Source organism: Pelodiscus sinensis, chromosome 2 (assembly GCF_052426305.1).
Source record: "Pelodiscus sinensis isolate ZL-2025 chromosome 2, ASM5242630v1, whole genome shotgun sequence".
NCBI classification, from domain to species: Eukaryota; Metazoa; Chordata; order Testudines; family Trionychidae; genus Pelodiscus; species Pelodiscus sinensis.
Genome location: NC_143053.1, coordinates 98,293,028 through 98,306,029, shown reverse-complemented (window position 1 = coordinate 98,306,029; position 13,002 = coordinate 98,293,028). Strand labels below are relative to the sequence as shown.

Here is a 13,002-nt window from a genome sequence, read left to right as displayed (position 1 = left end):
CAGTAGGGTTCTTTTGACATCTTTTTTTAATGACTGTTCTTGCGTATTTTATGAAGAATTTAACTACATATCAGAGGGAAAATTATTTTAGGCAAGTATATCTGCACTTAGACAAAGAGCTTGTCTACATGGGGATACTCACCCAAATTATCTTTTAAAGTTGATTAATTAAACCCCAGTATGAATGTTAAGTATCAGAGGGGTAGCCGTGTTAGTCTGAATCTGCAAAAGCGGCGAGGAGTCCTGTGGCACCTTATAGACTAACTGAAGTGTAGGAGCATAAGCTTTCATGGGCAAAGACCCACTTCGTCAGACCCATGCATCTGACGAAGTGGGTCTTTGCCCACAAAAGCTTATGCTCCTACACTTCAGTTAGTCTATAAGGTGCCACAGGACTCCTCACCGCTTTTGTGGTATGAATGTTGTTACTCAGAATTAAAGTGTTCTTAATTTGGTTTAGTTTAATTCACATCCCAATAAATGTTTTCAATCTTTTTTTAAAAAATGTACTATATGGACATTCATATTCTCAAAGTTCCATACAAATAATTAATCATAATAGCTAAGTAAATTAAGCAGCCATTTTACAGATGGGAAAAGGAGGCACAGAGCAAGTCACACAAGTTAGTAACAAAGCAAGGATTAGACTCCAGATCGTCTGACTTCCAACCCCCCAAATAATTGTTGGGGGATCATGCTGCAAACAAACATAATGACAGGAGAAAAATTCACAGGAGTATCATGAGTCCAATCTTCCACTCCTAGGAAAAATCACTGAGAAGATATTGACAACCAAGTCCTAACAACATTTGCCATGTGCCAATATTCTGGATGTTTTGCAATCAGGCTTCAGTGGAAAGACCAGCATAGAGACAGCATGAAAGCACTAAAGGACAGTCTCTTTTTGACTACAGATAGTGATCATACCTCAGTACTCAAACACCTTGCCATTTTAGCAGCTTCTGAAACAGTTGCCTAAATTTCCGTGACACAGCTAGCAGCCCTATAGTAGCATTCTTCTCCAACAAGCCTGAGAAAACACTGATAGGTAAATTGTTCCTCTTCCCTCAAAGGAGCATTTTACCTTCACTTCTTTAATATTTATGTGAAACTATGTGGAGGAAAAGGGTGAGATGTTAGAGTCTGTGCTGCCAATGATGTACTGGCGACACTAGTACCCTTAAAAGATGCGTACAAGAGAATAGCTCCTCGATGAAGAAGAGCTATTTCAAACTGGTTAAGCCCAGGGTAGTATCCACTATTACTGCTGAGAAATGGTGAAATATTTTGAAATATTTTGAAAATCTGTTCTCCCACAGCTTTCAGGCAAGACCTTCTGATTTCCCCTCCCTTAGTTGTCAAAATGGTATGAGGCTTCCTGTTCAACTGATTATTAAACCTGAGTGATCATGTAGCATTAATGGTGAAAAATACTTTCCCCTTCCTCCAGGATGCTCGGAAATTTCATCCTATACTCCTAAACAATCATCTGACCACAGAGATCCAGGCATTTGTTACTTCCCAACTAGACTTCTGTAATAAATTTTTCCTGATGCTGAAGGCAAATGCAATGCAGAAGCTCTAGCTTCAGCAGAAAGTGGTCACCCACCCTCTCAAAGGAAAAGGACTTTGAAGAGATTAGCTTTGTGTTTTGGTGTCTCTGTTGCAGGGCTGAGCAACAAGCGGGCTGCACGCCAGATAAAAATTTTCCGGGTTCGCCCCTGGCAGGTGACCGGCACTTTATTACCCATGCCTCTGCATGTATGGCTGCTTGCAGCTCCCGTTGACCATGGATCACCATTCTGCAGCCTATGGGGGCTATAGAAATTGGTGCACACTGGTATGGTGATCAGTGGCCAATAGGAGGTGCAAGCAGTCATATCTGCAGATGCATAGGTATATAAAGTGCTCACAGCCTGCCGGGGGCTAAACCTGGTGAGCCATGTCAGGCTCACTGACCTCTTATTGCCCACCTCTGCTCTATTGGCTCCCAGTTGCTAGTTCAAGGACTGAGTCCTGATCTTCAAATTCTTTAATAGTTGAGAACCTGAGGAACTACAATTCTAACCATGGCCTACCACAATAAGGGTATGTCTACACTACCACCCTAGTTCGAACTAGGGTGGTTAATGTGGCAACCGAAGTTGCAAATGAAGCCCGGGATTTGAATTTCCTGGGCTTCATTTGCATCTTGCCGGGCACCACCATTTTTAAAGCCCCTCTAGTTCGGACTCCGTGCCCGTGGCTACACGTGGCACGGAGTAGGTAGTTTGGATTAGGACCCAGTAAAAATCTTCCAAAAGGCTCATGTCTCTCTTTGGGTCTCTTTCTGAATTTTCAGATGTTTTGCATGATGCTAGAAACATCATTGGCTCTTAATTAAATAAAAACAATAATATCTTCTTAAAATCTTTGCTACATTGCAAAATTATTAACAGGCACGTCATGGCATAGTACATATTCTTTCTTAATTTTTCTGGAAGAAGAATGAGTGATGTTGCAGACACCTTTATCAAGGATTTTGTTTGTAATTATTACTGGTAAGCATTAGTAATTAGTTGATGATAAAGCTGGAATTTACCATGTCCTCATTTTTTAGTTTGTCAATAATACCACTCAACGGAAGGGGATAAAATAAAAGTGATATGCAGTTGTGAAGGGACAGATCAGTTATCTTCTCTGTAAATAAAGAGAATATTGACTACAAGAGTAAGATTATTACTAGCTCATTTAGAATAGTATCAAAAAAAGGTCTAAATGGCACATTTACCTTATGCATTAGCACTTTTCAGGTGGAAACTGAAAGAGCTAATAAGATATCAAAAGAAAGAAGTCAGTGAGTCACTCAGTAAGTGAATCAGAAGTGAGAATGCTATTAACCAAAAGATGTCATCAAGAGCCACCACCAGAAAACCCTTAACAAATAGACTTTCATAATGGCTTCCGGTCCCTCTCTCAGATGACTTATAATTTGTAATTACAGATCTCTGTGTGTTTTCCACTTACAGAAATGAAAGATCATATTCCTTACAGGAGGAACAAATGATCTTTCCATTACTGCAAATTTCGGCTGCAAGCCTCCCCAACCCAGTACTAAAGTAGACACTTCCCCCTCCCCATTCTTGGATGGTTGTAAAATCTATCATTTTGCAATAAATGTGAACCTTTTTGGCAAATAAATGCTTATTGTGATTCACTGGATTTCTGCTCACAATATTCCCAATGCATAAATACTGGCGATACTAGAGAAAGTGAACCACAAAATACTTCAAGTGTAGGCATAAAACACTTTCAGGATTTTATACTTCTGTACTGCATGATATTATACATTACCAACCATAGTGAAATTTTCAAAACCAATATTGTGTGAAAACCTGTAGTGAAAATAATTAAATAATTTGGCTGGACTATAATATTTGGGTTAATATAGACTGTGTTTTAAGGGAATTTGTTTCAAAGATGCATTAGAGTTAAAACAGAATCTTTCATAAGCACATTAAAAAATAGGTCTGCTATTCAAATGTAGGACCTTTGAAAGGCTAAGTAGGAAGGATTAGAGACAGAAAAATATTCCCTTTGATCACTATTGTTGTAAGAGTTGTAGAGGTATCTGTTGTGGTATACTAAGGAATATAGTTGTAAGACTTTGACTAACTTTGTGGCAATTTATGTATTAATTCTCTGAGCAAGGAAGGATTTCAAACATTCCAAATGGCTGCTGCCTCACCCCCACCTCTCAAACCCACCTAACCCCTATGGATGTAGAGATTTCTGCATATAGGGCTAACCACTCCATGTCCCCCACTACTGGCTTCTCCCCCCACAAATATGGCTCCTTCAAAACACCTACTACCAATCTCAAAATCACCAGTAATATCACACCAGTAACCAGGTTGCAGGGTTACTTAGGAGCTAATGTTACTTCACACAGAATTAACTGCCAATAGAAAGTCCAACTGGAAACCTCTACTATCTTCCAGGCACACTGATGTTGGATTCTGGGAGTCCATTCCCAGCTGTTCCATGTAGCTGTGATCCTGCTAAGTTCTACAGAGGGGCTTCTGAGGGGTTGACATTAATTTGGTACTTCTCACTTTTCTTACAAGCAAGATCCATGACTTCTAGTTCCATTATGCTCTAAGCTGCAAGGGCATTATTTTGCTCTTACAAAACAGCATTAGAACAAATGAAAGAGAAATACAGTCAACTGAAACTAGTAGGAAAAAATAGATTATGAGACACTTATCATACTCAAATTATCCTAAAGAGCTTTATAAATTAATGAAATATTGCTATTGTGGTTTCTCTGTAAGCAAAGACAACAGCTAGTAAGTGATCAATAACATGAATTGGATACTGACATCAGTGTTATTTTGGTAAGGAGTATTAGCTGGGCTACTAAAATTATCCCCCTTTGACACAGTCTTGTGGAATCTTTAACTCTCAAATGGACAGCCAATAGAATTAAGTAGAAAAAGCTTGATTCTTACTAGCCACTAGTACATTTACACAATATCCCACTATGTCTTTAGCACTATGGGATTTCTCCAATACAAGAAATAGAGAACCACCAGTACAAAACATAATTATGACAATTTTTTCCTGTTGCAGAAATAATCAGGGGGAAGATCTTCATCATAGTATGCAGCAATGAATAATTCACTCACATATACATACACTGCTGCATGAATTGAATACAAAATGTCTACTGTTTTGAAAGTCTGTATAGGTTCTACCAGTATTCCCTATTACAAATGCATTCAAAATGGAAAAAATATGTTGTGTATGACTGCTAAAGTAAGAGACTATAATGTCTGGGTATAGCCTTCAAGTCCAATATTCACTTCCTTTTATCAGAAATTTGGTGAAACGTGATCGCTTGTCTGACATATGTGAAATTGGTATTCAGCCAACTAGACTTTTATTTGCACATCCAACTTTTTATCTATGTGCGCTGAGATGGTATGACGAATTGTCCCAGAATAGGCCAGAATACTTGGCAGATGGAAAGATATAACACAATTAAGTATACTGCCTCCATTCAGTATAAAGTGGTTTAGAACATACTTAAGATTTGTAAAAGTGTTGGGTGTACAAAAAGGTGCCAAGTGCAAGTTTTATAACTAGTTATCTTGCATACAAGTTGGTAGCATTCTACCTAATATTGGTAGGTAGTGTTACACAGTCTTTAGGTGAGGAGGAGTCTGCAGAAAATGTATCAGAGGGGTAGCCGTGTTAGTCTGAATCTGCAAAAGCGACGAGGAGTCCTGTGGCACCTTATAGACTAAAGTTATAACTTTAGTCTATAAGGTGCCACAGGACTCCTCGTCGCTTCTGCAGAAAATGTTTCTTGTTGAATTTGCCCCCTCCCCCAAATGCCTTTATTTTATATGAGCACTTCAATAGAAGCCCTGTATCTGGATCACAGACATAATGTAGCTCTAGTACACAAGATGAGTCAGTGAAATAGGCACTCTAATAGACAATTCCGTGTCTGCAGTGTTCTCTGTCTCCTTCCAAATTGAAATCAAACTCATCATCTTCATGTTCAACCTCTGACCCTGACTACAACTCTTCTTCTACTGCACCTTAAGTCCTGCACTCATTTTGATCTTTGTACTCTTTTTCTTGTTGCTCCCTACCTTTGGAAAGTCTGAACCTTCTTCTTACTGTGTATCAGGCTCACTTAGTGTCATCCTTCAAATCCCTCTTCAAACGTTTTTGGTTTGCATTCTAACTTCCCTTCTTGTGCTCTCCTTGTCGTCTCTCAATCTTCATCTTCAAACTTCCAGAAAGTCTCTAATTTTCTCATTATTTTTACGCTTCACATTATTTTTATTTATTTAGCTCTCTCCCCACCTTTTTATTGTTCTTCTATTTATTTATTTTATATTCTGTTGGTACTGATTTTGAAAGTACACTCTTTGGAATAAGGGAACATGTGCATTTTAAAATCTCTGTAAAGAACCATGCAAGCCATTTATAAATAAATATAAATAAAAGACGACAAAGCACAAAAAAGCTTAATTCATATGTGTGTGTGTGTCCTTTGATTATATAGGCTACGATCCAGCAAAGCACTTTACACCTGCTTAACTTTAAGTACATAGGTATCTCATTAACGTCAATAGGACTCCTCACATACTTAAAGTTTATGTGTTTCCTAGTGTAGTGCTTTGCACATGGCATATCAGCATTTTTGTCTTAATATATACAAAGTAACTTTCTGTACTTGTACTTTTTGTTTTGAGGGGCACAGAAAATAATACTTTCATTTAGAACAGCAAAGGGCCAGAATGAACTGACAATAACACTCAGCACAAAGGCAGGTAGAAGCACTACGAAGAAAAGCAGACTGTGTTATAGCCCTATTACACCATTTCATGAAATCAACAGCCTATTTTTTTAAAAAAATTCTAGCAATTCCATGTTCACATAATACTAACAAAAGTCTGCTTCTCTGCTGTTATAGTTTATCATATGAAGTTTTCTGCTGATTTTTGTGAACTCTCAGGAGTTTTGAAATACTGTATAGCTTGAACCTCTCTATCAGCCACTCTCTGGTCTGGCAACATCTGTATTACGACATGATTTTAGTTATCTTCATGTCCACTTACAATGGGTGTGGCCAAGTTTCCCACTGTCCCATAAAGTTTGTTTACAGCCACCAGTCCTGGCTCTCAGTGTTTTGTGCTGTTATTTAGCTCTAACTTACCCCTAAATGTCTTCTAGGAGCCCAGTAAACAGTGGAAATGTTGGAAATGCTGCAAGACAATATTATCCTTCTGTGGTCTGGCAAATTCTTTGGTTAAGCACTGGCCAGGAGTAAACTTGTATTAATTCATATTAATGAAGTGCTAAATTAATACAGAGGTTCAACTTGTATTAATTTAGAACTTCACTTCCTTATGTCATTGTATCATTCCACTTTTTAAAAACAAGAACATAAAATGTAAACAATACCTTTTACATAAATTCATCCAGGTTTTAGAGGTGCTCAGCTAAACTGGATGCACATATCTCCCGTTTATAAATGTACATACAGAATTTATATGTGAAATGCAGACGAGTCTCAATACTAAATACATCACCTTCATCCCTTAGTGAAATCTTAAAGTTGATTTAGTCCATTTTAAAATCATTGTTTTCTTCAGAATCAAAGCAACATAAAAAAGCCAGCAATAATGTTATTGAGATCATTTAAAGGTGCTCACTTAGAAAAGTGTCACATCTGTAAACAAACAATATAGTCTTACCGGCATGCAAGTAAGCTAGATCAGGATTTTCAATGTCAGGATGCAGTTCCTTTAGATGGTTGCGAAATTCCACTGGGACATTTGTTCCATAGTCACATTTGGGGCAGTTATACATTTTTACTCCTTCATGTTTTCCTGTGTGTAAGATATGCTTACGGATATTTTCAGCACAATTAGACCTAAAAAATGAAAATAAAAGAAATATTTAAATTATATTATACATGCACCTATACACTGAGTGGCCATCCAACAGTATTCAAGCACTGAAAATTAAATCCTGCTATTATTAAGGAGAGGCATAAGGTTCTCTACAGGTATATTAGTAAACAGCTTTCAATGTTATGCAAGATTCTGACATACTCTTAACTTGCACAGAAACGTGTATTCAAGTTGAAATCTCTGAAAGTGAGGAAATTTCCAATGAATTACGAATCTGGAAGGTTACAAATTTTACAAAATAAATAGGGTTTATTTACTCTTCAAAAGTCTTCTAATTTTTTTCTGGGGAGTGGGAGGAAACAAGCGGGGGATATAATATCTGCAAAACTGCTTAACCTAGCAAAACTGTTATTTGTTTCACTTTTTTTGATCACCATCCCTTTAAATAGGGTCTAGGTGAAGGAAAGCATTGATGTTTATGTTAAAAAGTTCACATGGAGTTCACATGAACCTTTTCTACAAAGTTCATAGACCCTAGCAGTCTTGCAACTGATTTTGTAAGGATAGTCCTTTAGCTCCTGGAGAGCTTATAAACTCAGGGTTTGTCTGATCTGAAAGGAGCTGGCATGTAAAGATGAACTGTTTATTTTACACATTAAAAAATCTGGGGTCAAAGGTTTTTATCTCATTTCCAAAAATAGAATAAAGGTTGAAGTGATAACAAATTTCTATTAAAAAATCCCCAAATTCCCACCCCCCACAGTTTATCCTTCAATTAGAATTTCCTGATTATTCAGTATCAATTAAAAAAACAATAAAACAACTCTACAACTTCATAGAAAGTTTTTTTTAAAAGCAGAAGTCATTGATATATTTTACCTATATCAAAGCAAGGAACAGAAGAGCTTTGACTTATTTCTGCTTGGAAATACTTTATTAGTACTGTAGACTATTTTTCCATATTCATTTTAAATGTCAGCAGTTAAAGGACACTAACTTTACTCAAAAGTTAAATGGATGTAGTAAAAATTAAGTTTTAAACATTAATGGAAAAGCAAACATTCAAATAAACAATATTTAAAATAAGTTCTAATAAGATGAGTGTTCATGACGCTAAAGATGGCATTCAGCCCAAACCTGCCTATGTAGGAGCTTTGAGAATCTAGGCACCTACATGGTAGAGTGGTGTTGATATATCACAGTGATAGGCACCTACAAACAACTAGGATGGGCTTGATTATCACAAATCAATTCTGTTTGGAATGCTTGCTCCTCTGTAACAGAGATGGTCACATAAAGCTAATATCTGCCTCCTGGAGCTGTGTAAGCTCACCCTCCGTCCTGTCCATTTGCTTTAGCATGTCAGAGAAGGAATGTACCATGTTTACTGAAATTAAAGGGAATTTCGGGTTCTTAGTATGTCTCAGGATCGGACCCTAAAACTAAGTTTTGTTACATGTTTTTTTTTAAAAGGAGTTTAGAAAGCAGGACACAAATCAGGAATATTGTGTCAAGTATCCACTAAACAGAAAATGAAAGAGAATATTAATTTGAGTGCTAGAAAACTAACCATTGTCTTAGATGTTTAAGGCATTTACAAAAAAAATGTTCTTTCAATATCTTGAAAATATTTCTGTGAAATATGAAAGCTCTTCAGAAATGTATCTAAGAGTGGTGCAGGAAATATTACCTGCTCAAGTTGTATGCAAGGGCAGTGCTGTATCATTTAATCTCTGCACTTGTAACCAATGTAAATTGTACTATCTTAAAGTCTCATTTGTTTAACCATCATTAAAACCGTCATTATGTGACTGAACATAGCAATGTGCTGATCAACTCAACAATTGAAACGTTTGTCTATCTGTTGAGCACAGAATGGCTAATAGTAAGTTAGAAATAAGAGATCATAAGACATTACAAATGGTTTCCCTTATTAGTTTGCAGTGCAGGGATTGTGATAATAAAATAACCCATGAAGGTGACAACTGCAAATCTAGGCACTTTTGAAGCCAAGTAATACCCTTAAATATGACATGACAATAATGTACTGCATATAAAATGTTTTTTTAATTATTTGCTGTGCCTTGACTGCCTGTTCTATTATCAGTCTTGTCCCTAGTGCTTGGCAAATACATTATTCCATATCTTACATACAAAACACCAAACACCGTATTTCATATTATACTCATGGAATTTAAATCATTTAACTCAAAAGACTGTATTTCAGCGGTGGGCAATAAAAAAATAGCAGCCTGCAAAGTTAGTCCCTGGTGGGCCACCGCCTCTATGTTTATCTATGCCACTGCAGGTATCAGAGGATCGCAGCTCTATTTGGCTGTGAATCAATGTTCATGACCAATGCAAGTGGTGGGAAGCATTGTGGACCAGGATGACACTTCCAGCTACTCACAATATCTGCGGAGATGCAGGTAAACATGAGGTGGGGGCCCACCAGCGACTAACCCTCTGGACTGGATCTGGCCTGTGAGCCTTAATTTGCCCAACCCGGTTGTATTTATATGTCTGTGACTTTAAGAAGCTCTGTATTTGCACTAAAATTGTGGTATTATAAACATGTAGTTAAATATTATAGAGTTGGAATAGTGATGATAGTTAAACAAATGACATGTGTTGTAGACTCAACTTTCAGAAGTTTATGAACTCTGAGTTGAAGATTGCCTTTATATTGAAATTTAGCAATGAAGAGCTCAGGCCAAGAGGAACTCTTCTGCCTCAAAATCTGTATAAAGTCAGTCTTTGGGGTTTTCGTTCAGCTCTTGAATTATACCAGACAAATAAACAAAACAGCTTTTAAGAGACTGGTCCACATTCCAGTAACACAAAAATAGAGATTGTTTTAAATTAAATTATTACTGTTATTCCTTAATATGAACAAGTATGTTTTTGTCTTTATAAGTTCTTTCTTAGGGTTGAATAAATTTATGTATGTGTGGTATTTATTATTTGTGTATTCACAGAATGGATATTCATGGTACTGAATGAAGTAGCTTGCAGTTATTGTCTAGAGAAATGTGAAAATGCAGCCATAGAAAAGAGGAGAGGAAGATTTCTCTCTCCTCTTTCTTCCACACAATGAGTGCTGCCACAGGGCATGGAAAGGTGTAGATTAAATGTTTCCTGAGCCCCTTTAAAATGCGGTTACAGGGCAGTGCAGATCTCCTAAGATTGCTGCAGGTGATGATAAATAGGAAGATGGAAACTTTTCCTCAAGGTATGAGGCAGGAGGAGGGAGAATGGTCTCATGTGTATGAATCATGTACAGTGGTTCAAACATGATGAAATCAGTAGCTGCCAATAGTTCCACAGTGGTATCTGAAATCTACAATTAGCTTTCTGTTCATAGGAGAGGAAAATGTGGCTGTATATCTCACATATTACACTGTGGTAAATGTTATGAAATAAAGGATGACATTTAAATAGTGGTCAGATTGTCTTAAGTCTTCTTGATCGTTTACTTTTTATCTTTCCCCATTATCACCGAAAGCCATCCTTCTCTCGCTACCTTTACGTCTAAAAGCCTCATCCACATCTCAGTGTTTTCCTTTTTTGGCAAAGTGCTTGAATACAAACAATGGGAAGTATTATGTTCACCTTTTTGCTTCTCATTCCATCCCATCCCATCCTCCATTCCAGCCAAAATACGCTGTAAGAATCTTCTTCCTTTCCTACCATATTCAGCAAGTCAGTCCTCCTCCTTGAATCCCTTCACTGGCTTCCCATCTTTTACTACTACACCCAAGCAAAAGCTAGTACTCTCAGACTCACCTTTTCTAGTACAGGCAGTCCCCGGGTTACGTACAAGATAAGAACAAACCTACAGTCCCTAAGTTGAATCTGTATGTAAGTCGGAACTGGCGTCCAGATTCAGCCGCTGCTGAAACTGACCGCCAGTTCCGACTTACATACAGAATCAACTTAAGAACCCCAAGCTCCCCAAGTCAGCTGCTGCTGAAACTGATCAGCAGCTGATTCCAGGAAGCCCGGGGCAGAGCAACTCTGCCTCCGGCTTCCTGTAGTCAGCGCTGGTCAGTTTCAGCAGCAGCTGACTTGGGGACGCCTGGGGCAGAGCAGCGGGGTGCTGCCGGGTTGGTCCAGTAGTTCTTCCTGGTCCGGCGCTACTGGACCAACCCAGCAGCACCCCAGCTGCTCTGCCCCAGGCGTCCTGATTCAGCCGCTGCTGAAACTGACCAGCAGCAGCTGAATCAGGACGCCTGGGGCAGAGCAGCTGGGGTGCTGCCGGGTTGGTCCAGTAGTGCCCAGAGTGGCGCTGCGGGACCAACCGGCAGCGACCCAGCTGCTCTGCCACAGGCGATCGGAGAAAAGCCTAGTCTGCTGGGGGGGGCGTACTAGCTGTGCCCCCCCCCCCCCCGCCCCCAGCAGACCAGGAAGACGAGGGCGGCGGACCGAGACGCACCGCGGTCTCGCCGCCCGGGTCCTCCGCGGCTTTGCTCCCCGTCTCCCTGGTCTGCTGGAGACCAGCAGACCAGGGAGATGGGGAGCAAAGCCTCTGAGGACGCCGGCAGCGGGACAGCCGCGGCGCGTCTTGGATGCCCCGCTGCCGGCTTCCCCCGGGGCTTTGCAAAGCCGCGGAGGGGCTCGGGCAGCAGAGCAGCCCAGGGCTCCTGGGCTGCCCCCCTGCCAGCTTCCCCTGCTCCGCTGCCGGAGCCCCTCCACGGCTTTGCTCCGCGTCTTCCTGGTCTGCAGACCAGGCAGACGCGGAGCAGCTTTTCTCGCCGGGAGTACACGGGCGGCGGGACCACGAGGTCCCGCAGTCCGTGTTCGTAACTGCGGATCCAACGTAAGTCGGATCCACGTAAGTCAGGGACTGCCTGTACTTCTCATATTTCTATTACTTCTATTACTTCAGGCACGTCTCTCATATTTGAACACAATACCCAGTCCTCTTTCCCTATGAGCTACCCATTGACTTCTACTCTTCATCTCACATCTTCTATTCTGTCTTCCATATGTCATCCACTTCTTGTCCAATAAGAACCACATTTTGAAACTGAGGTGCCTAAACCCATACTACGCAATCTCTATATACCTGTATGCAGATTTTGGGACCCTAACTACAGTTCAGAGATTCAGTTACCCAAATGAATATCAAAGCATCAAGATGAGCATAAAGCATCAAGATACCTAAATGTAGCACACAAAATTATGAAACGGGGCTTTATGTGCCCTTCCTCATATCCAAGTGGTTTTTTAAAAGACACTGCTCTTAAAGAGGTCTTCCAGTGTCAATCGCTACACTGCCATTGTACCCTCAATATCTTGTGCTTGATTTTTTCGTCCCACAGTGTATTTGTCTGCCAGAATTTGAGACTGTTAGTTTCTTAAGGCAGTATTGTTGTGTGTGTTCATCAAAAATATTTATGGTTCTATATAAATAATAAATAGTAACAAAAAGATGAGATTTGTGGAGCTGGGTTTTTTTCTTGAAAGAACCGCATCTAGACTACTTTCTTTTTCGAAAGAGCCTCCTTTGAAAAAGTGATCAGAAGAAGATATGCAAATTTGTGCCGAATTTGCATATCTTCTTTTGAAAGAAAAAGCAAGTCTA

At 39.4% G+C, this 13,002-nt stretch overlaps 1 protein-coding gene across 1 annotated transcript in view; it reads right to left on the bottom strand.

The window, feature by feature from the left end:
- Positions 1 to 13,002, bottom strand: part of ZNF407 (zinc finger protein 407) — a 456,924-nt gene that overhangs the window by 139,195 nt on the left and 304,727 nt on the right. The window contains exon 8 of the mRNA XM_006121401.5: positions 7,257 to 7,435. Within this exon, the coding sequence (XP_006121463.4) occupies positions 7,257 to 7,435 (179 nt within the window). The remainder of the gene's footprint in view (positions 1 to 7,256; positions 7,436 to 13,002) is intronic.